Genomic DNA, 25,948 nt, shown 5'->3' with positions numbered 1-25,948 from the left:
AATACCATAGTTACACCCACCGCTTCCTCATGATAAGCATTGTTAACAAGCCATGGGAGAAAGTATGTATCAGAATGCTTATACTGTTTATTTAATTATGCAAAACTAAAATAGTAACTTATCTTTAACTGATAAATCTTGTATGTTTTACGTTAGGACGTTATAATAGGTTTATGTTCTCTTTCAATTGAAACTTGCTGATCAGCTGGTCTTTGGAGATGGCATGCTTATTTCAGTAGTGTATGTTATTCTAGATAACAGATGATTGGTAAATTTATTAAAACCGAATCTAGTAACTAAACACGAGTGGAGTAAAATGCTTATTGATTGAGAAAATTCTTACCAGACGACTGGGAGACATGTCTAGTTTTCAACCAGATCTATTTTCTTTGTCTTCAGAACAATCCGATTTAGACGTAAAAGAGAAAATAAACAACCAACTCTGCTTTGGTGGTAGACGATACATTGTCTCTAGTATTCCAAGTTTGACATGAATAAACTTGTGTAGTTAATATGTCATCCTCATCTCAAAAGTAAAGTTAGTTTTAGAATAAACAAAAATCTTAAATTGTGTTTCATGTTTAACTTTGTTAAATTGTACCACCGACAGAGTGTGATACTAGTATTTTTATGTCAAATTCTTATACACCAACTTTTTTAATCTTGCTAAATTGAGAGCGAGAGGTTAACTTATTGTGCACTATAGTGCCTTCCATGCACACATGAACTATTATAGTATGGCAAAGTACAAGAAATAAAGCTTCAATAGTATCGCACTACATTAAGGGGAGGAACGTTCTATTTTATAATAGTCTGGCTTTTTCTTGTTCACAGAGATGGGATTAATACTTTAGTATTCAACGTTTGGGAGGGAGCTGATCTAGTGGTATAGCACTTTGTTTATTGACTTTGTTTGTTAACTGTAGAATAACTATTACAGGAGACATAAATGTTGACATTAGAGAAATGAAAAATATGTAAATGAGTTTTTAAATATGTTTAAGTCATTTAATTGTTGTTGTCACAACTCAAAATCGACTAGATTATGAAGCATGTCTAGACAATATATTGTAATTAGTAACTTAACAAACACAGACTTTACTTTTGATTGTATTAATTTAGGTCTACTAAGTAGTTCTAAGGCTGAAGACTATTATGACCTTTCCAATTATGTAATCAAAAAGGATTAAAAGGCCTAAGACTCTTTTGATAAATCCGCTTACCATTCTATATAATATGATGATTAAACAAGAAACTTTTCCAGAATGTCTTAAAATATCAGTTACAATACCAAATAAATGATCATGATGGATTATGGTTAAAGATGAGTAATTTTTTTCAATAAGAGTAAGAAAGAGGTTAAATTTCGTATATTAAGTGCCAAAGGTATTAATTCATTTCAAAATGATTTAAGTATAATTGACTAGTCATATGAATTGTATCCGTTTAATGATAAATGAATGTTTTGATTATTTTATTGACAGTTTAAAATTAATTTTATTTAGACCCAAGGAATCACTACGTAAATTATGTCCCACCTTTTTTGAACACCCTGTATAGGTTAAATAGGAAATACCGGTACAAAAACAAATAAATCACAGATACTTTTAACGGTTGTGATGCTAAAATTAATATGTCTGCAACATTAATTGATTTGGCTAAAGCTTTTGATTCAGTCTCTCATGACAATTTCAAAACAATCCTTGATTCATGGTTAAAATTAAAATGTTTTTACTCTGTAGATAAGTTCTTGTCCTTTAAGGTTTTAGATATAAGTTTTTAAATAATAAGATCTATGTTCCTGTTATTTATTCCATGTTTATGTTTAATGTTTAAACGATAAGATGTCATTTTACAATGTCAATTGCTTTTGTAGAGCTGTAAGACAATAAAGAGATTTAATTTGATTTGATTTCCAATGTCCCGGGTTCGAATCCCTCCAACCACTAATGTGATACTGTCTTGGCCCTCAAGGCCTAACCTAAAGTAATATGTAAAACAGTACAAGACTAAATCCTAGCGTCCTATGGAGTGAAGGAACCTCGGATAACGAAAAAAATCATGATAAAATTATAGAACAAGTGCTTACCGTTTTTCTTCTCGTCGTATTCATCGTAGTACTCCTGCGTGTAGTCATAGTCTTCGTAGTTTGGAGGGGTGCCTCCTTCCCCCTGAGCTGGGTCCTGGGCTTGCACCCTCCGTATCTTAGTCCTCTGACGCACTCGGCCTGCCGCACCAGCTCCTGAAATCAACAATGAATCACAATAATAACTCCTCTTGTAAATACAGAAGGTTAATGAAACGTGATGAAAAATGTGCACATTTTCATTTACGATTCAAACGTTTTCAAAGCAAAAAATAAATCGTAACCCTTTGAAAAAGGTTAACGTGTATATTTGTAAGGAATTATAACACACTTCTAAAAAAAAAACTATCAACAGTATTAGGTATTTTAATTTGTTCTCAAGCCTTTAGTTTTGTAAATATTCCATTCTTTTTCAGACACTCTAGGAAACAAAAGGATGAATTAATGCGTGTAATTTTTACATGTTTGAATTTTTTCATGTTTATTTTGCATTCTAACTAAACGGCTGTAACGTTTATACTTAATTTTAAACTATGTTTTACAACGGGTACAATAATTCACAATCTTTTACATAGTATCTTATTCAACATGTCTTAGAACGTACTATTCTTTCCAATTCCTTATCGTCTGTAATAGGTCATTCTGTAAAATCAAACTACTTGCTTATTTAGATTTTCAATGTTACCTTTCTATTTTGCACGAGTACCTTTTTGCCCATGTCTGAGTGTACCACTGCTTAATATACACTTCAAACAATAGGCAAGTTTCGTTGAGTAAGCACCTTAACTATATATTTTACTATGCTCACTTTAATCAACATTTAAATGTAAGCATCAAAATCGAATTAAGGATAGAACATCTAAGTCTTTCAGTTCTCGAAGTATTCGTTTATTTCATTTTACTACAGGATTATTGTAAGCTTTTATTAGGAGGATAATCGTTACAAATATGTTTATAAATTTAGATTTTGTTAATGGGGAAAATTCACAGAGGGGTGCAAAAGTATAGACGCAAACATTTGAAAATGAAATAGGTCTAAAAAATACTAGAACATTAGCATCATATTTAACATTTCCAGCCAGTAACTTATGACTACTTTTTTACCACTTTGTATTGTTCAAACGGTCGAATGAATGTGTTAAAAATATTTAGTATTTGGGATGAATTAAATTTCACACATAAAATACTGGAATACTGAAATGTACTATCAAATGTACGTATTGAAACAATTTTGTTATATTTTAAAATAACTATAGGAAAGCAACTTCTTGTAAACTTTAGAAGGTAAGCCTATTAATAATCCAGTTAATAATAAACCAAATAATATTTATTATAATTATGGTGTTGTAATTTAATTGCATTTATATTTACTGTTTCGTCTCTAAAATTTGGTTATGACAAATCAGGAAATTAATTTTGAATAGGACTAAATGGGTTGTTATGAAATAGTTGTGACATAGATGAAGTATTATAATTATATTAATTGTTGTTATAATAATATAATATAACAACATAATGTAATAAAAAATTATATTATTTCACTTATGGTTGTGACGCCAGAGGCTAAAACATATAGGCTAGTTACGAAATATCTGTTGTTAGATTAATGGCAAATGTGTTTGAAAGAATCGAAGGATTTACAAAACTATACACTGTTGTAAATATCCAAGGGTTTGAGGCTTGAGTACTTTTCTATCCAAGATATATCATTATGGATATATTAAGACTAGAATTCCAACATAGATTTTATCTCTTGGTTTAGAGATAACAATATTTAAGATAATCAGGTTTAGATATTTTTGTCTAGGAGTTTCAAATAAACAATCCACTACCTTTTTAAAACATAATTAATACAATTAGTTAACATAATAATACACTAACTAAATTCACAAACACTATTTTTATAGACAATCATGAATCCCCAAATAAAAGTATCGATTCTATCCGAGAGTATGTGAATACGAGTATTCGATATATCTGAGATAAAACGAGAACCTAATTGATCAACTAAATTACAGAGATTTTCTTTAGAATTCGTATATTCGATCGATATTCATATTCACGCTAAACATATCTGCAACATAATAGTGTAAGAATATTTCCTTCACTATATTCTCTTATGCAATGTATTAGGATAAACTGAGTTTTAATTCGGTCGGAAGATTAGGTTTATTAAAACAAAAACTATAAGTTTACAAGAATGAAATTATAAAAACAAAAATTGAGTAAACATGTATGCTAAGTCCAAAGTGACAGGGAATACAGTTATGTTTCTTACATACTATTGGCCCTTTTCACTAATGTTCATTTATTGTTTATTTATTTGTTTAAGCTTCCAAATAGTTTTATCCAGTAAAATAGATGGTGCACGGACCGCACACATTGTAAGAAACAAATTAAATAGTGTTCATAACAACTCACTGGGTTCATTCAATTCAGAAATACACTTCAATTACTAAACACGATCTGATAGTTCACAAAATTAGGTAGATTATGTTATCATTTTAACTCCGTTAAAGAAATATGGGAGGCACCAATTAGATAACTATCACGTGTGGTTATGACGTAGCGTCTTGACATGAAAATTATTTGGGTAGTTAGATCTGTGAACTATGTAAATTAAATTGAAGTTGGAGTATACGGCCCCACATAGTAAAAGTCTTACTGCAGACCATTTAAATATAAAGATGGTTTTAACTTTCATTCAATTCTACAGAAATTCAGCAAGATTGCATGATCTCTCACTAATCGGTTATGAAAAATTAGTGATCAGTTTGACGTGATAATTTCCCTTGAAAGTAAGTTTTATCGATTTGAACAGTTACAAAAATATATGTATAAAAATCCTGCATTCAATAAATATAGTTTTGCAGTTTTTTTTTATCAATTCATGACGAATATATCTCAATTTTATACAACTCTCTGGTACATTCCCGCTTCGCTAGGTTAAAACGCGTACAGTGTATGCCAAAGTTCTGTTCTGAAGCTAAACAATTAAACTTTTAAACTACATTTTATCAGTAATTATATCTAATGATAAGTTTTGATTGTAAATAAAAACCCGCAAGTATTTAGAAACGAACGAAAAGCTACGACGAAAAATAGCATACCCCGCATTTTTACATTGTTACATTGTATTTTTGCGTAAGAGTAACTAACGTAAATAACTAAAGTACTTTAGAGCTTTATGTTATATTTAGTTATACCTTCTTTTTATAGTTTGAAACTATATAATAAAAGCTAGGAGGTTAAAAGCTAACATTTGTGATGTTCTGAGGCTTTGAAAATTATTACACGTAAATCATGATCTCGATTAACTTCAGTAAGTTGTGGATAAGTAGTTAAAACCTAAAATATTGTATTTTAATGGTAAATCGTAACGTGTTTATGCATACGTAAAGCAATAATAATCCAAACGATCCAAAAAGATACATTCCTTCAATACTAATTGTACTTTCCAAATGTTATCGAAATAAACATAAACAAACTGCAAAAATAATTCTATGACTTGCCGGATCTTTTAGCATGCTTTAATATGTTAGGTAGCAAAGAATACGTTTCAGTCCATGCTATTAGAGGTTAGTAAATTTATTTATGTTGTGAATACCTAAAAGTAAAAATACAAAAAGGAGCAGCGCCGTCCTGACTGCCATGGCAGCCGGCTGCGTAGTGAGAACTAGTCTACGAAGGAAGGGAGAGAAGACAAGAGAAGAAGATGGGAGGGGAACTGAGTGATAATGTACCAAGTGGATAATCAATTATGATATCACTAGGAATCCTGCTAAACAGAGTTCGTCAACCCCATGAAACTACATCTATGAGATTAGACAATTAGAATTGTGCAACAGTTTAACGTAAACATCTTAGATATAGCAGGTCCTTCGTGTGTATAATCTCATAAAGAATCTAAATTGAGGATTTGCAAGCTTGTTCGAGTATAATGTTCAAGACAACTTTTTATGTTTGAGTCTGACTGCAATTAAAATTTACATTTTTAGTCGAATTGTATGATTAAAATACGTTTTGGAAAAGGTAGTGAAGCAAAGTAAAATAGAGAAGGTACATAGAATAGCGTTGGAAGATGTATTTTTATTATTTATTCGCACAATAGTGTGAATACATAAAATGCTAATCAACAGTTATTTAAGGTAACAGCTCTAAACCTGCTCTAGTTGACCAACCGGTGATCTAATGTTGACCTCTAGATATCTCAGTCCAATGATAAATGGCTACTGAATCTCGACTCGAACCAGTAAATTCAGATTTAAATGTGAGCTATAGGCATATCTACTTGGCTATCCAGAATTTTTTCCACCACAATAGAAAATAATCAATAAGCTGAGAATTTTAAAACTATAAAATCGTAAACATAAATCAGTAACTAATAAACGAAATGTCAATCGATTTTATTTTCGAGTGTGCTTCTCTGTTCTTACCTGGTCTCCACACGCTGCTGGTAAATTCCCTTCCTTATGGGAGTTCCGTTGTTCTCAGCTACCTCCACCCGCCTCAACTACACCTTCTCCTTTCGGGAAAGATAATTTTCGCACACATATGTATCTCAGGAATTTCCCTTAAGAGGGGTTGCGGTTTGCTATTGCTGCCGAAACTTCGCCGAATCAACAAGTACGACCGAGAAAGGCCTGGGTGCAACAGACGATATATGTCTGTGGCTGTGCAGAGCTTGACCTTTGCACCCATGGCACACTCACTTACTAGGGCCCGAAGGGCGCACATGAAAAGAGCCCAAAAACTCAGGCAGACGCTTGAAAAGCGCCCGAAAGTCCAAGGTCCCAACCAGGACGGTGCGAAAAGAGCCCGGTCTCTTTCTAGAACTTTCACAACGGGTCTTCAAAGGATAAAGAACCAATAACACAGTTGAATTACATTAAATTATTTACAATATTAAAAGATACACTGTTAAAGATACATTAATAAAATATATATTATTCAAAGATATTTACATTACTAAAAGATATAGTCTGTTTACCTAACCTAACCTAACCCAATCTAACCCAACCTAACCTAACCTAACTTAACCTAACCTAACCCAACCAAACACAACACTATTTACTAAAACACTACTATATATACACAATTTATATAGTCAGCTTCCTCCCTCTCAGGTACAATTTACTGAGAATACTCCCTCTCAGTACAGATTTTTTGAAAACACCGAAGAGAGTGTTGTAGAAAATTTTATTCCTGACCATGAAAATTCTTTCAAATCTTTTCTATCTCTTACCGTTTTCGAGTTATAGCCGTTAAAAAAAACGTGTTTTGTCGTTTTCAGGTGTCCACCATTTTTAATTTGGGGGGGGGGTTGAAATTTTAAAATGTGTATTTTTAAAATTGTTTGCTAATGCTTAATCGACGTTAACACAACTGATCATTACTACAGTTACTGGTTATTTCGAAACAGCTGTTTATTTATTTTTTTAATATTACGAGAGCCAATAGTTTTCTGTATTTATAATTTGTGATTCAACACGGAAATCTTTTTTTCTATCATAAATTAATCTGTTTTCCGTAAATTGCAAAAATAATGTTCAGAATCGTATGGCAGTAAGTATTCAAAAGTGCTTAATTGCATTTTCAAGGAAGAAAGCCCAGTTTTAGGTAGCCTAAAAACGTTTGATATTAGTTGAGAAAACTGAAAAACAACAATAAGTGTGCTCTAGTTTCTCGTTAAATCCGAACTAATTAAGGTATTTACTCAACACACAAATAAACAGGCAGAAATTAAAAATATGGACTCGTTTTGGTTTCCGAGGGGGAAAATGGAGGAAACAACTTTACATAAAGCCATTATTTTCCACGTAGAATTTTAACTTTATTTGTTTGGATAACATTTAAAATAGAATAAAAATGTATTACTTGATTGACATTTTGTTTTGAAAGTTATAAATACAATTTATGAGGGGAATAAAAAAATCATTTAAATGTTTTTCTTCGTTATCCTTCTGATATTTTACCAATATATTTTGAGTTTAACAGTTGCTTTAACATCGAATGAAAACCAGTTGCCAATATCGATAAATCGATATGTTTAACGGTGGTACAGAGTGACATACGGATAGGCGAGTGTATCTTTGAGCACGTCCATACACCACAGTCAGCTGATCAGCCTCGACCTTGGCCTTGAACTTGGTGATAGAAGCTACCTTACTGATAACGCCGATGTCCGCTTGATTTCTTTGATTAAGGCAAGAGCAGAGTTGCTCCAATTTAATGGTAAACCTTGGTCGATGGGAACTAAGTGTCCACTTTGTAATCTCGCCCCAGGCCCCTTTTTTTTGTAGAGGTTAAATAAAAATGGGCCATGGCGCAAGACCAATTCAAATCCAGCCAAAAAAAATTAAGTAAAAAATTAATTAAATTAATAAATTAATTGAAATTAAGCCAAATTTCAGATCTTTAGCTAATCTAGAAGCGGGTAAAATTGATTTAGACCGATGCACCTGTAGGAATAACATTGGGGGGGATACTATATTTCGTGGGGGGGAGTTATATTTGTAAAATGTCACTTTTCGAAAAGGGCGCAAGATCTACAATCATGCCGAATTTCAGATATCCAGAACATTGGAGGGGGGGGAGGATTTAATATTTGGGGGGGGGTTGTAAATACGATAGGGGGATAAAACCTTAAGTAAACCAGAGTAAATACAAAATATTAATAATATTTGCATAAAGAATTTACTTAGATTGGGAAAAGTAGCAAAAATCGTAAAAAATGTGATAGAAATTTACCAAATATTAAAAGTAGGGCATTTTTTAAAGTTGAAGGTGCTCGATTTCCGAAAAACGCTTGAGTGTTTTGTAGGAAATTTAATTCCTGACCATGAAAATTCTTTAAAATCTTTTCTAGCTTTTATCGTTTTCGAGCTATAGTTGTTTGGAAAAAACGTGTTTTGTCGTTTTTAGATGTCCGCCATTTTGGATTGTTGGGGGGGGGATCGAAAATTTGAAAATCGGTCTTTTGCATAATTCACCGTTAATTAAAGATCCCATACTACAATACTACAAAATTTCAAGTCTCTGTGCTAGGTCTCTAAACGAATCAAATGAGCATACCAAAGTCTTAAAATTTCAATGTTATTCTCCATAAGAATAACATGGGGCTCGTAATAGTGGTAAAATCCTTTCAAATTTTGAGATTAAACCTAAGTTTTGGGGGTCAAGGAGTAAAGTTATGAAAAAACACGTAATGTGTAAAATATTAAGTAAACTATAATAATACAAAGCAATAATAATATTTGCAAAAAGGAATAATTTAGGTATGGAAAAATAGCAATAACCATTAAAAATTTGAAGTAATTTGACCAAATTTTGAAAGTGGGGCGCTTTTTGAAGGTTATGGAGTGCGATTTATTAGTACAAAGATTTGTATCTGCAAGATGAATATACTGTCTACACGTTGTAAAATAATTAATTAACCATTTACTAGAAACGTGAAAAACTATTGGTTAAACTACAAATCGAATGATAAAATACGTCAGGAGTACAAATAACCAATACCAATGACTACGATACTCATCCAAAGTATAAAAGCGAAGGCATTGTTTTATTTACGATTAGCTCTTATAAGGAATTAGGAAAGTATCCATTGTCAGATATGCTATCCTTGTCAGCCAGGCCATGTCATCTACCGCCTCCACTAGTCGTCATCACTAATGCATTTTGCAGCCGTTGAACATCTGTAACATAGCTTGCCCAGCAACAAAGGTCACACATTTTTCCAAAATGTTTCCTGCATGATCTTATATTAGCGAATTTTCCATATGGAAAATTATTGTACATTGTCTTGTTAAATCCCCAATCAAGCTTTTAATAATTTATTTTTCCAATTTTATCTAAAAAATTTGTGTTGCCACATATATAAAATATTTTAATTTTTAATTTTAATTTTAAAAATTAAAAATAAATTTAAAATTAAAAGTGTAAAAAAAAGTGTATGCCAACCACGTAGACGGTTCTATGAACCATTACGGTTTTAGTGTCATTGTGGCTTCCTGCGAGGAGCCTAGGTTTGTAAGGAAAATCTTTTGTTCAATAAAGCACTTCTTTCATTCATTCATTCATTCATATAAAATATTTGACATACCCTGTGTATTTATGAGTTAGTTGAATTCACACTGTAAGCTCCATTAATATACTAGGCCTAGTATATATTATACAGGCATAATTACAGGCTCATGTCCACCAGTTGAGCGGAGTGAACAAAGGTAAACAAATTATCTTCTTTTTATTGCAATTATTTTACTCAGAATTGCCTCCAGGATTGATTTATGACAAAATAAATAGGTTTGCGTACCTTTCGTCGTCGTAATCTTGGGCGACTAGTTTCGTAACAGTTGTTTCATTTTCAAGCCCTTGTCGTCTCACATAAAATTTTCTGAACACAATGCCGTTGTCATACACAAATTTAACATTTAAGACATAGAAGAACACGGAAACAAAGAATAGTGCGCGATGGCGGCTGGCCATAGCACACACGTCAACGGACACGACTCAACTCAAAGTATAATTCATTTTAAACCTGTCGTTAAACCAGCAATCCTCTTGAGTCTTTACATCACCATTTTCTTTACAGACTGTTACTGTTATTAATCATGCTTGTAATTCTCCATATCGAAAATGGCACAATCAGCAAGCCCTCGATGGTTCTTACTTCCGACAACCCTACGTCGAGGGAAAATTCTGATTTTTCAGGGCCACCATAGCATGATCTAAAGTACATCCTTGGTTACGATGTACCGAAATCGCATGGGCAAGATTTAATGAAAATTGCCTTTATGGGTACTAAATTAATTTCAAAGGAATCTGTTACTAAGGGAAAAGGTGATAGTCCATTGTACAATGTGGGTCCAACGTTTTCACACTGCACTATTACACAAATTGGGAAATCTTCTAGGTAATTTTCAGTGTCGGTAAATTTGTATGATACAGTGCTGCTACCTTTTCATAGGCCTGCAGAAGTCCAAAGATTAGCCTAAGATAAGTTCAGGTGTTTGTTTTAAAACGAAAATCCATAATTATAGGCCCTACTGGCATCTATTTATCTCTCAACTACAAGCTTCTCTAGACGCCTATTCCCCAATAAAACTATTGTTGTAGTTCCATGCTATTCCCCCATAAACTACCGTTTAATGCGTTCAATTTTACAATAGAATGAGGAGTATACTTTTGTACGTTTATAGTAGTTTACGCAACGATTGCGTTAAGTTAGTCTTTACGACACGAGTAGAAAATTTAAGGCACGAACCTTGGCGAGTGCCTTAAAAACTTCTACGAGTGTCGTAAAGACTATTAACGCGAGTTGCGTACACTACTTTACCTACGACAGTTTTTTAATTACCAACAATCTGGTTTTTAATTACTAACAATCACTACTCATAACTTCTTAGAGAGGTTATGTTTTCGTTTATTGTCATTGCCACTGAAAGTTATGCAACGAATTATTGTATAATCAGCTGATTTCATGTAATTACGTGTTTGTAAAACTTATTACAACTGAATAATATAGTGATACAGTTAATTTACAGTTAGATTTCAGCATCGAATATGTGGTCCACAACGAGTTGGGTGAAAAAGTGGTTAAGAGGTTTTCAAAATAAACCAGAAGCACATTTTCATTAATCAATTTAACCATTTTTTTTTCATCCATTTAATGAATTGCTAGTATGTAATTCCATACCTTTGTTTCGACTTTGGTGGCAAAAGATTAGCACAAACGGTTTGTGCTCTCATTTCCATCTCGTCAACTTCACTTTCACTAACTGACATTTTTAAATCAGTTTAATCTACATTCCCTTAACTTCCACCAACTTAGGTTAAGAATACGCGAGTATCAACAGGAACAAGTCCGATCAACAATTACAATTTTCAACTGATCAGCTGATTAGTTGACATTCGAAGCATTACAATTTTATTTCTTTTCTCTCAATCCTTGAACCTAATTGGTCCGTTACCCGTATTGTAATGAGAAAAACTATGCTGTTATGAAATGAAACTATGCAGTTATGAATGTAAACAGCTGTTAAGTGAAACTTTTCAATTCTAAAAACTGAACTGAAATGGATACCTTAAAAACGGTCGTAGGTAAAAAAAGTCAATAACAAAACAGTCTATTTATAATATCCTGTTTTGATAAATATTCATTTGACAATTACTAGTTAGATGAAACAGCTGATTAGTGTTTGTTTTAATTCCCATCTTTATACAATCAATAATATTTGGTATGTTAATGCAATCATTTAGCGCACTCAAACGATTTAAACATTAATCATACATCAAAAGAAGTCACTATTTTCAGGCTTATAAAACGTGTTTCTAATAGCCTATGCTTAGCTTTGGATAAACATTGACTTTATAGTTTGCTACTAAGTTAAAAAAACTGCTGGTTTTTAGTATTTGTTTGATTTCTCATTATAATACCTTAGGTAACGAAAATCAGTAAAATTCTGTACCTTTTTGATAAGCTGTAATGTCTAAACCCCTTCTGAAAAATACCTATCCACCTAAAGAATACCATCTGTGTATTCTTTGTCAATGGTTTTCACATAAATGGTATTTCCTTTGTACTGTATTATTTTAGGTTATGTATTGACTTGTTTATAAACATATCAACATATGCTATGATTCTTTTTAATTAAATAGCAATAGTTGAGTTTAAATGCATAATTTGTTCTTGCTCTGGCCCTTTTTACCTTATTTTTTAAAATTATTAATTGTTATGTTATCAATAAACTAGATAAATCAATCACTAAAATTATAATTTGTGGTTTACCTTTATTACATCTAAAATCTTACAATTAAAAACCTCTAAACAATCAGTGTTATCAACACACATTTATCAAAAAAATGGAAAGCAATAATTCCCTTAGCAGATGATTCAACATGTTTTCAACAATAATGTTACTTACCCACAAAATACAGTTCTTCGGCTATTTTATGACCTAAATTATTTTGTAAAGTTAGAATATTAAAATTTTTAAATATAAAAAAGAAACAAAACCTCTACTACCTATAGGAAAAGTGTAACACATACAAACTGACTTTTAGTTACATTGGAACTCACCATAACATTTGATAGATAAAGAGTTGCTTTCTATTTTTACCTCTTTGATTTGAGAATGTTACATTAAACGTTTATTTATATTTTCTTATTATAATGAAATTTTTATGAAGACTTTGTTATTGACTTATTGTTTAGTACAAATCTGTGTGTTATTAAGTATTTTTATTATTTTGTATAGATGTATTTATTATTAAATGTTATTAGTACTGTTATTTGGTTTTATACATATACATTATTTATGTTCAACTTTTCCGTTAGGCTATGGAATATGTTAATAAAATGTCTAAACAATGTTTTCATCACAAAGTAGGTACCTACTTTTTTTAAAGAGGTTGGCGGCCTCTTTTAACCTTGCATTTGCCCGTCCACATAGACTACAGATCTGTGCGTGGGATGTAGTAACACTTCGGCCCAGTAACATTTCGGCCAAACTCAAATTTCTTAGAAAAACAGTATCACTTCGTCCCACTCGCTTTTACAGATGATTAAATAAGCTAATGGAGTAACATTTCGGCCCGACGAAAAATTGACAAGGGTTGAGGAACGCAGTTCAGGTAGTAAGAGGTACATGACCTGTATACTTTGCAACCACCCTCTGGTGGAATGTTGCCCAACCGTCACCCCTTGCATCCTCTGACCTCACATGACGGAGAATCGGTGGAATCTTACCTAACCTGTCAAATATTTTGTTGGGACGAAGTGTTACTAGTGGGCAGGTAGAGAGTTGGACCGTAGGCCACATCTGAGGGTTTCGGGCCGAAATGTTACTGGGCCGAAGTGTTACTTGGGCCGAAGTGTTACGACACGGTGCGTGGAACGTATCCAACAAAGCAAGGGGTGAGCCGGTACAGTACAAAGGTGAACTGTACTGATAAGTTTAAAATATTTTAAGGCGAGTGATGAAGCACTTGTACATTTACATAACATTTTGTATGTTATGTGCTGATAAACATCATTCATTATCATTAACTTATTTGACGAGTTATCAAAAATCTTATTATGAGTGATAGTTCTCTAGGCTATAGAACCTCAAAAGAAAAACAAAATTTCCTTAAACTTTTTTTGACAATGCCAATTAACATTTAGGAATACTTTAGTTGGATAGAAAGACTTACCTTCAATATCCATCCCATAAAACACAACATTCTTGCAAACTCCTGCTTAACAAGGTAACATGGTGATGTCATTTTGGGCTAATAAGTCAGACATTGATCACTACACTACACAATCTTATCTTTGTATGGCTGTTACTACTGGCTTGCTTTTGTGAGAAATACCTTAACAATAAGTACTTCAGTGCCCTTAGAGCACTGCCAAATCAGTAGTCTATGGCGATGAGCATTTGAATTATCTTCTGAGAATAACCCTGAACCGGCAATTATAGGATTTGTCCTTGCATTAAAGTAAGATTTTTTTTGTCATACAGATTTGTTTTTCATACTTGGTACACTGATTTTTACTTCCAATGAAAAAATTTAGTTTACTAATAATTGTATACCTTAATAATACCAATTTGTATACCCTAGTTACCAATTACTAGGGGTTTTTCACTATAGTTACTAGTTACTAGGTACTTTCCCTAGTTGTAGCTGTTTACCCAAAAACATGAGCCACGAAAAATTCAGAAGATTGGCATTAACATGAGTAACCTTGATTCTAAAATGAATATGAAAACTAAAGGTTAAAATACCTTGTCCTTATTCTTACCTTTTTATCTGAGGGAAATAGTAATTACTTTTTAAGATTTTGCTTGCAAGGTATATTCAAAATATTTGAGTTAAAAACTTTGAATTATTTTATATAAAATATCATTGAAATTAAACCAAGATGGTTTTGTTTTGGTTTCTGGCCATTAAAACAAAGAGTAAATTGGCTTTGGGTATAGGTGTTACTGTGCTTCGTAAAGCCATGAATAACTGAGATTCATTTTAAAATACTATCTTATAGAAACAACCACACTCATTATTCAAAATGTTGTTTGTTAAAAACAGTATGAGCAAACAAAAAGGTGTGGGATATAATGATTATTCTAAAATTGTATTAAAAATTTAATTTTAAAAGGTAACAACATGCATTGAATACATAAGTTTTAACACATGAAAATGTGACTTTTCTATTCCTATCTCAGCACTATAGAACAGTTTTCCGATACATTATATATTTTAAAGCTTGATTTGACTAATTTATTATATGAAAATAAAAGAAACACCATATTATCTTTTAGTTTTAAAAAAGTATCTGTAAGCATGGATTAAAACCCACATATTAATATAGTTTTTTTCTCTGATTACTTCATACTCAACTAATTTATTGTTTTCCCTTTCCCCTACGAGTTTTTACAACTTCGGGTTCAGTTTTTTTCTTTTCCTTGCCTTTATTAGAGCTTTCAACCATGTTGTCTTCAAGTGGCTTCTTGGCCTTAGCCACTTTTTTCGGCTTGGTTTCCACTTTCTCTTCAGTATAATCCGTCTTCTTTGTGATATTTCGTTTAGGTCGCTGATTTGCAGTTGAAAGTTCAGGTTCAATGAGGTCATCAATTTCTTTCTGGTGTTTTTTTGGATTCTGGTTTTCTTTTAAGTCATTGGCTGTGTTCTTTAATTTTCCTTTCCCAGATTTACTAACTGTCTTTCCAGTTTCTTGAGCTTCTTTTTGTTCCGTTTCTAAACTAGAGATTGTTTTGGACTTTGCTTTTTCAGGTTTTGCATTTTCTTTATTTTCTTTTCCAGAATTTTCTACTTTATTAGGTTTGTGTCCCTCAATATTTTTGCTTTCACTACTATCTTCTTCAGTATTCGAATTTTCTCCTTTCTGTTTCTTGTTTTTCTTTGATTTGGAACTATGATTACCATTGTCCTTAGCATCTTTTGGTAAAATAGTTAAAGCTTCATCTTTTTCTGATTTATTTGGCTCTGGTTTTTTACCTTTGGTCTTCTTTGGTGGATCTTCTTTAACTGCAACTTTAGCTTCTCCCTTATCATTTGAAGGATCATTTTTTACCCCCTTTCCTTCTGCTGGCTGATTTTTATTATTCCTTCCTCTTTTTGGTTTTGTATCTTCATTCTTATCATTTGCAATTGAAAGGGGTAACTTATCATTGGCATCATCTTCTTTAATTGCTGCAGCCTTTCTGTTTCTACCTTTAGGTTTTAATTCTTCTTCATCAGTAGCATCACTATTAAGTATTTTTTTTGTTTTATTTTGTTTGGTTGAAGGTTTTATACCTTGCTTAGAAGAATTATTTTTGCCTTTTTTGTTATTCTCTTGTACTAAAATTTCTTCCACCTCCTCATCATCTTCATGCTCTATTTCATCATCACTCTTTCTGGCTTCAACTATATTTACCCTTTGGTCAAGCTCAAGGGTTAAATTATGTATTTCTTCCTCATCTAATTCTGAGTCACTACAGATCATTTCTTCATTTTCTTCCTCTCCATCTTCAGATTGTACCTCTTCATACTCTTCTTCTTCAAAGTCTGCATCACTTCCTGTAAATTATGCATTATAAAGTACAAAATGCATTAAGTAAATAAGCATTTGTTTTTGGTTTTTTTCCTTTGAGAGAATAGGTTAAAAAAACTCAATGTAATAAAAAAATATATAATCACTTTTCTCCTTATTTGATTCAAGCTCATATAGTTTTAAGAGTTTATGTAAGCAAGGCAATGGAAATGGTATACAGATCTGAATTATTTTCATTTAAATATTAGGACCATATCATATTATTTTGCTCGAAACAGATAGGGTAACCCTGAGATCACCAAGGGACGGTTCTAGGAAACATGGCTGTACCAGTGCTGATATCACCAAGAGACAGTTCTAGGAACACAAGGCTGTACCAGTGCTGAGATCACCAAGGGACAGTTCTAGGAACTCATGGCTGTAACCGTGCTGAGATCACCAAGGGACAATTCTAGGAACATGTAGCTGTAACAGTGCTGAAATCACCAAGGGACAGTTCTAGGAAACATGGCTGTACCAGTGCTGAAATCACCAAGGGGCAGTTCTAGGAAACATGGCTGTACCAGTGCTGATATCACCAAGGAACAGTTCTAGGAAACATGGCTGTACCAGTGCTGAGATCACTAAGGGACAGTTCTAGGAAACATGGCTGTACCAGTGCTGAGATGACCAAGGGACAGTTCTAGGAAACATGGCTGTACCAGTGATGAGATGACCAAGGGACAGTTCTAGGAACACATGGCTGTACCAGTGCTGATATCACCAAAGAGACAGTTCTAGGAAACATGGCTGTACCAGTGCTGATATCACCAAAGAGACAGTTCTAGGAAACATGGCTGTACCAGTGCTGAGATCACCAAGGGACGGTTCTAGGAAACATGGCTGTACCAGTGCTGAGATCACCAAGGGACGGTTCTAGGAAACATGGCTGTACCAGTGCTGATATCACCAAAGAGACAGTTCTAGGAAACATGGCTGTACCAGTGCTGAAATCACCAAGGGGCTGTTCTAGGAAACATGGCTGTACCAGTGCTGAGATCACCAAGGGACAGTTCTAGGAAACATGGCTGTACCAGTGCTGAGATCACCAAGGGACAGTTCTAGGAACACAAGGCTGTACCAGTGCTGAGATCACCAAGGGACAGTTCTAGGAACACATAGCTGTAACAGTGATGAGATCACCAAGGGACAGTTCTAGGAACTCATAGCTGTAACAGTGCTGAAATCACCAAGGGACAGTTTTAGGAAACATGGCTGTAACAGTGCTGATATCACCAAGAGACAGTTCTAGGAACCCATGGCTGTAAGGTGTTGTTTGAGAAACAGGTGGTAAGACTGTAAGCATTAGTGATCTGTTTGATAATAATTATTTATGATAAAATAAATTTGATACAAGCTTGATATTGTTTTTTATGGTTTATTGTTTCTTACAAATTACATTTTTTTGTCATTTATATTTTTTTAATAAAGCTAAGGCACACATCCTACTAATAAAGAACATTAAAATAAATTGTTAAATTAACCTCACACCTAATACTAACCATGACTACTCCAGTATAGCAATAGCTTCTATCTTGAGGAGGGAAATCGCTAAATGACAAATTTGTGATTATATAAACAATTTAACACACTACTTACTTATAAACTTGACTTCTGTGGGACTCAACACTCTAGTTTCCCTTGACATGTTGTTGAAGTTGTTTTGGATGTCTTCTCCTTTTTAACAACTCCTTACACTTATATTTCTGGATAACCACCTAAAATGTGATGATAAGCATCAAATTAAGTGGCAAATAAACATAATATTAATTAATAAATAAAAAGACACTAACCAACATCATAAAACTTTAGAAAAGTTCCAGAATGTGTATTGAGCAAAGCCAAGTACACTATCTACAAGGGCTGTTGTATAAAGTAAAGAATCTTTTTTAATGTTTATTTTGAATGACAGTGCCTGAACTCACACAAGATCTCCTTCATTCATTTAAATGGGAGAATTTCCTTTAACTACCCTACAGTCCAGATCTTGCCAATAGAATTTTGATTTTAATCCATAAAATAAAGACTTTGTTAGCTCCTATTGCTTTAATGACAAAAGGTGGCTCCGATTTCATGTCACCAAGTGGCTGAGACAGAATTCCACGATAAAGGACTTTCAAAGCTCCGTCAACCGCTATGAAAAATACCTCAATTTCTTCGGTGAGTACCTATGTAAAAAGTAGTATTTTAGTCACTCTTTAAAAAAAACAGATTTTATTCCAAAATGTTCTTAGCTTTCTGAACAGCCTATTTCATTTTAGGATCATTTTAGAGAGGTGGGGTAAGAGTATAAGCTAGACTAACCAACATAAGTAGCCTTCTCATCCCAATGTAAATTTTGAAGCTTGTTTTTTGAGTCTAGTTCATGTCCGGTGACACTGATCACTAGTGTCCACAAAATTTTGTTTCTATTATTTTAGGGTTAATTTCATGATTTGTGCTGTACTGTTTGGTTATTGGTTATATAACTAGGGGACGAGTTATTGTTTATGATTAGATCATTTTAGCGAATTTCCCTTATAAGGAATAAGCTATTTCTTTTCTTTTTCTTTTTTAAAAAAGAGGTTGGCAGCCTCTTTTAACCTTGCATTTGCCCGTCCACATAGACTGAGCGCCCGTGCGTGGAACGTTTACAGCAAAGCAAGGAGTGAGCCGGTACAGTACAAAGGTGAACCTGTACTGATAAAATTTAGTGGCAGTGACCAGGATCCGAACCCACGACATCGCTGCCCTGGGCCCGAAGTCCGCGACGCTACTTACTGAGCTACCGACTCACTAACATAATTATTACTACAGTATAATTATTACTGTAGTACTCATGGTAAGACCTGGACCCGGGACCAATTTACTTTTTTGTTTTGAGGTTCCCAGAGGCCAAAAACACCCTCTGTTCAAATTCATATATATATTTATTATATATATATATTAATAATTGGAAAACATTATAACAACATTATGTACCCTTTTACATTCATTTTAATTAAGAAACGACATGTTTCAAAACTATTTATATATATTACTATATACTATATATTACTATATATATATTACTATATACTATATATTACTATATATATTACTAAGTAAATTAAAATACCAAAGTACCCTAAAAACATTTTATTTTATATAACTTGCACGTTTTTTGGCCATTAATGCCATGGTCACAGTAAAGTACTTAACCTATTAATTTATTTTATTTACAAACATTATTAGATATTTCTTGTTTAAAGAACAAGTGATAATTTTTATGTTAAGGGAAGGAGGTGTTTTTCTTGAAGATTAATAATTTCATTGAATATGACGTTTTGATTTTGAATTTTTGTCAAGTTTAGGTTTAGTAAATTGTCTTTGTCAGTAATATGATGTGTATAAATATTAAGTCTTCTTTTGCATTCATTTTTTGCCTTTATTTTCAACATCTAGAATGTGCTTTTATTCATTTCTGAGTATATGTATGGTCGGTCTGAAGTATATGTTCGGTGTATGAGGATTTTTGTGTTGTCATGTTATTTGATCTTATTGCCTGTATATGCTCTTTGTACCTGACTTTGAATGTTCGACCTGTTTGACCAATATAGTACTTTTTACAGTTGTTACATGATAATTTTTAAATTCCTGATTTATTATATACATTTATAAAATTTATACATTTATTTATTTCATATACTCAATTATATCTCTATCATTCAATTTTTGTTGATAATTTATATATATAAATGTGTGTCCGTTAGCGTGATAACTCGAGCAAAAGTGATCCGATTTTGATGAAATTTGGTAGAAACGTGTAAAACTACATTTATTCAAACGGGTTCACAAACCATGATCGGGCTATGGGAACGGGGGTTTATGGGGGGTTTCATGGGGTAAAAATTGGTTTTTCCCATTTTTGACTCTAAAAACAAAAAAATTCACAATTTCTCTCCAGACCATTTTGTAGAGCTTAAAAAAAATAATAATTTTGTATATTGAAGCATTTTTGTATGCCTAACAGTTACGGAGATAATTAAAAAAAACTTTAAATTTAAAACTCAAATGTTATTCTTATGAAGAATAAATAAACTGTTGTAGTTTGCTTGTTTATGGATATATTTTAATCAAATTTGGCAATTTTGTGTATTTCATACTAAGCTATCAGCATTTCAATAAAAACACACCACAATACCTTCCCTGTAGCAGCAAACCTAGGTACTCATTAAAATTAATTTTATTTAAATAGGAGATCAATCTGACAATTTTCAGGGAATATTCTAGTACAAATCCAGCCAGGTAGATGGAAATTTGCTTAGTCTTCAGGTTTGCGGGGGAGGGGGTATTATTTGGTTAAACGAGGTTTTAAATTACTGAAATGACAAGAAAGAGTAAACAAAACACCCTCTACAGTGTAGGACAGAACTATGTAATAATACAATTGGCTTCAGCTGTTCCATAAGGATGATAAATCTACTAAGGGAATATGTTTATCGATGGTACAAGTGTCCAGAAGTCTGAAAATTTTAAAAATATTTATGAAATCTGGGGTCAATTATTGGATCAAATTTTGGATCAAATGTATGGAATTAGATAATCAATAGATATATAAATCATATTAAAGCTTTTGACTTTTGATTGATTATTATTTACAGTAGGCCCTACACATAAGCAAGATGTGATGAATGTATAGGATGATTTACTTTGTTTCAAGTTTGAGCATTTATATGCAAAAATCTATCTAGAAAGAGGTATAGAAGTAGAAACTCCCAATAACACAACATAAATTAATAAAATGAAAATATGAAACTATAGAAGCATTTATTGAATAACTGGATATCTTTAGACGTTTATGCTGAATTAAAATGAAAGACTATGTATATATTGTTACGTAATCACCAAAAGCACTAAAACTGAAGAATTATTTATATAATTTGTACTATCATTCAATGTTTAATCAATGATATTTCAAACTATTTTTATCAGTATACAATCTCAACTTAAATATTTGACTGGAATCATAAAAAGTTTGATATTTGTTTAGTATATTAATTTTTCATGGTAATACAAATTTAAATTGCCCTGGGTCTGGTCATTTTTATTGACCATTATCAATAATTTTTTAACTTGTTTATGCTGTTTCGATATTTATGAAACAAAAATGAAAATATTTCCTTATGTCCCTACATCACACATATGATCTGAAACTATATTTACTTCACACAACAATAAAATAGAGTCACTTGTCAGTAAGTAGTATTTAAAGCAATTCCCATTCTCAATGATAAATAATATCAGATTCAGAAAGATGTGGTTAAAACTATGTATGCCCAATGTCAATAGACATGAAATTCATTACAGTACCTGACCAGTACTACCATATACAACTAATAGTATATCTATCCTTTCCTAGTACCTAAAGATCTAATCCCACAAGATCTACCTTATACAGTAATTTCTTTGCTAAATCATTCACAAGTTTTGCTGCTATTGTAGCATCACGATACAACATAATTTTAAGTTATACCATTGACTATGTTATACCTAATAAATTTAGCCAAGTGGAATTCAATAGTAATGTTGTAAAATCAGCAAAATCTTTAGTTTATTCAATTTCTATTAATGTTATTCAATCAATTGAAATATTTAGGTTATATTTTATTTATGTAAACTATCTACAAATTAAAAACTAGCTAGGTACAACTTCTATTTCATAATAAGTAGATTCACATGTTTACTTTACATAAGTAGAATCACACTTCTCAAATGTTTATGCAATGTTGTTTATTAATTGTGAAAATTATATTCTCGTTTATATATTTTGTAGTATGATAATTTTCTTAAATGGTGTAAAAGAGAAATTATAAATACTAGTTTGGTGAATAAATATTAAAATATATTAAAGTACTGAATAAATCAATTCTTGGTTATAGTTTTAATCAGGGGCGGCTCAGGGGGGGGGGCATGGGGGAAGAATATATTTACAATTAATTATTACAAACTACAATACTTGAAAACAATATAATTTTCTGTAAAAATATTGTCAAACTACTTTCAAAGATGCACCGCATTGATAAAAATAGACCGATCTTTGTATGTACAGTATGTAGGCAAGATAACATTGCATTTTTTCATGTTTACAAGTATTTTTTACTAGTTTGATAGTCTCATGCAGTTGTAGCAACATCAGTGACCATATTCTATGGTCTCGGCGTCACCGCTGGTCGTCTCTCTCTATCGCCTCAACGCCGGTAATCGGCTTTTTCGGCCACGTTTCGGGAAACCAGGCTTCAGATAATCGACACTTGACTGTAGTAGTGAGGTTACTGATGGCGATATCTGATTTTGATAAGGATCAGTTACTGATAATGACCTTCAAAATGTGATGGCACAAAGGTTAATGTTAATTTGCTATTGACATTATATTACAATTAAATACTCGAAGCCTGAAATGTAAACCTTCAATCATTTTAAATGTTTCTGAATTATGAGTAGTGGTAGAAAGTGTTGTATTTAAGACTATGCATGGTTTAGGACCGTATTGTACAATATGGTCAAACAAACAAAGTGTGGTACAAACGCCACGATTGCTTGTGGTGATGGTAATGTTCCTTTAATCGCGGGAGATGTTTAGGATTTGTCCTCAATCGCGAGGGGATTGAGCAGGATGATGTCTCCTCGACTGCTGGAGATGTTCATGACTAATTTATTGTTTCAGGGGTTTCAACCCCCCTACCGTAAAACTAGATTTTTTTACAATTAAACATAATTCTACAATTTAAAAATCTGTTTTATATGTCTAAATAGCCTAAAATCGCGAGTTTGTAGGTCTAGTTTTCAAAAGTTTCCCGGAGGAGGACCCCCAGACCCCTCTTTTACCTGGGGGGTATTCACCCCCTTCTACCCCCAGACCCCCCTCGGTGTTCAAAAATTCAAAAATTTATGGCAATGGCGGCCTCCGAGAATCCGTGCTGGAGCCGCCCCTGGATTTAATAAATTACAAGGATATGAGTTCATGCTATTTAAATTCTTTTCCACTGGGACTAGTGACATAGAGTATTCTATTCTCTTTTGCCAAAGTTATAGCTGGTAGAAACTTGTTACTTGGAAATATTTTAAGATAATCATTAACATTAAACATTAAAGTACTGGTCAAAGTTTACAATTACTATTTAGTAGCTTTCCCTCAACATCTTCTTCAAACTACATCTAAAATGTGTATTCCCCAAAGGGGGGGGGGGTGGACTTTTGACAGAAAGACTTTTGTTGTAGCTTGTGGTTTATATAGTCAAATAACCTGCCACAGCAAATCTGCAGCCTAAGGAAATTTTAATACATCTGGTTGGATTTTTACAAAAACATTTAATTAATTAGGAGAGATGTATTCCCTTTTTCCAAAAAAAACATGTTTTATGTCCCACCTTCACATCTTAGGATACGCTTTAGGATCTTAGGTGAGCTCTAGTTCTGAATCCTAAATGTGGACACACTATTGTGTTTAAATATCATTAGGTTTAACGAGTACCTACTATGGTTTGGTTATACAGGAAAGATATTAAAAATTAAATGTTAATAAAAGATTTGTGTGAAATAAATAGATTGGCCGAATTTTATCAAATTATAACAAAATTAGCAAGAAAAATACAATAGTTCACTTATTCTCAATAGGGGTAGCTATCAGTTAGTGGCAGAGTGTGGGACATTTAGTCCCATAGGTCAAGGTTCAAATCCTGTCAATCATCAATGGATTTTATATCAGTGATATATGAAGGTCAGTTTTAACTAATATATTGTTTTTTCCCCTCTGGGACATCAAAAGAAATTAAAATAAATTGGTCTCGGATCTAGGTCTTACCATGAGACCTAAAAGAGACCTACAGTAATACCGTATTCCTTATAGGGGAATTTCACCAAAAAACAAACAAGTTTCAATAAAACTACTTGGAAGTTATATAAAAGCCATCAAAATCCATTAATAGTTGAGTTCTGTCATATTATTCATAAAAATTAAAATCCTGCCTATTTTAGATCATGAAATTTGTAACAGGCCCCAACATGCTTAAACTAACAAATTTATCTAATGTACTTTTTTACTTACTATACCTTATTTTTTTTATTGACCACTAATAATTTTTCATCATAGTGCAAATATATTATTACCTGATATTAGTGATACAATTTATTATGTCTAGCATAAATTAGAAGAAACAACTATCAAGAGCACTTACCAACTTGTCCAGTTCACCAGAGCACACCACATGGGCAGGTACAGGATCTCTGATAAGGAAAACTTGATAATTCAGTCTGATTGGATTGAATTCGTTACAAGGTTGGCTACATGGAACTAGAAATTCCAAGCTATACATTATATGTATTGATTTATGGGATTTTCTCCCTTGAAAATTGAACCCCTGAACCTGAAAATGCTCTAGTAAAAATCACTTTGTTGGATGAACCCAAATTAAAAAATATTATAAAGAGATGAAATGTAAATAAATCCTCCATTTAATTGCTATAGTAATATTATATATAATTGCATTGCAGAAATGTTGGTTGGGGGGGGGAATATAAACCTAAGGTTACTCTTACCCCTCGCTATTCATGGAATATTTTAACTCACTAATAAACAAACATTACATTCAGATTCACACAGGCCGCTCTTTAATATGTGCTGACAGGGCTATAGCCCAGAGGGCTAAATTATTAGGGACACCTTATTCCCAAATGTTGTTTACAATATCGTTTTGATTAGTTATTTGATTGAAAAGCACTTAAAAAACTCAAAAAATTCCAATCAGCATTCCAAACTCAAAATAGTTAAAACTCGTTTTCAACAAGGTACTCACATTATTTTTTTTATTCTGGGAAGCAGGACTCCCAGACCTCCCAGTAGTTTACCAAAGCTGTTTACAGCCAGCTTAACCCTAAACCTGGGCCTGCACAGTCATAATTACTTTGATATTTATCTTTGTAATCCACATAGTTTTAAGTTTTATCCATCACACCATGCATTTATCAGACCAGACTTTTTCCAAGATTGGTTGACACCTGCTTATAGATAATATAAAAAAACCCCAATGGAAACTCCCAAAATGACCATGTATTAAATATAAAGTGAAGTTATATTTATAAATTGCAGTCCGTGAGGAGGCAAAGGACTCTAAGGAGTTACACACAGAGACACACCTACACACACTCACATGGGTCACACACCGTGGGGTAGGTAGGGCCCTCCTGGCGAGTGTGTGTGCGTTGGTGGAAGGGACGTTAATAATCCCTCAGAGTCCTTCGCCTACCTCACGGATTGGATTGTATAG

At 32.7% G+C, this 25,948-nt stretch overlaps 2 protein-coding genes across 2 annotated transcripts in view; both read right to left on the bottom strand.

The window, feature by feature from the left end:
- Positions 1–5,743, bottom strand: part of LOC128998147 (collagen alpha-1(I) chain-like) — a 60,261-nt gene extending 54,518 nt beyond the window's left edge. Inside the window, exons 1-2 of the mRNA XM_054424151.1 lie at positions 5,694–5,743; positions 2,090–2,242 (exon numbers count right to left, since the gene is read on the bottom strand). Of these exons, the coding sequence (XP_054280126.1) occupies positions 2,090–2,242; positions 5,694–5,739 (199 nt within the window). The 5' untranslated portion in view covers positions 5,740–5,743. The remainder of the gene's footprint in view (positions 1–2,089; positions 2,243–5,693) is intronic.
- Positions 5,744–15,201: 9,458 nt separating this feature from the next.
- Positions 15,202–24,981, bottom strand: LOC128998223 (DNA ligase 1-like). Its single transcript, XM_054424259.1, has 3 exons — positions 24,860–24,981; positions 18,264–18,382; positions 15,202–16,651 (listed from the first exon to the last, which is right to left on the bottom strand). Exons 2-3 carry the CDS (start codon positions 18,310–18,312, stop codon positions 15,474–15,476), a joined length of 1,227 nt encoding a protein of 408 aa, XP_054280234.1. The 5' UTR covers positions 18,313–18,382; positions 24,860–24,981; the 3' UTR covers positions 15,202–15,473.
- Positions 24,982–25,948: the final 967 nt, after the last annotated feature.

This window comes from Macrosteles quadrilineatus, unplaced genomic scaffold (genome assembly GCF_028750875.1).
Source record: "Macrosteles quadrilineatus isolate MER2022 unplaced genomic scaffold, UCM_ALF_1.0 Scaffold_7__1_contigs__length_78375512, whole genome shotgun sequence".
Classification (NCBI taxonomy): domain Eukaryota; kingdom Metazoa; phylum Arthropoda; class Insecta; order Hemiptera; family Cicadellidae; genus Macrosteles; species Macrosteles quadrilineatus.
Note: the sequence above shows the minus strand (reverse complement) of the source record. Positions and strands in the feature narration are given on the sequence as shown.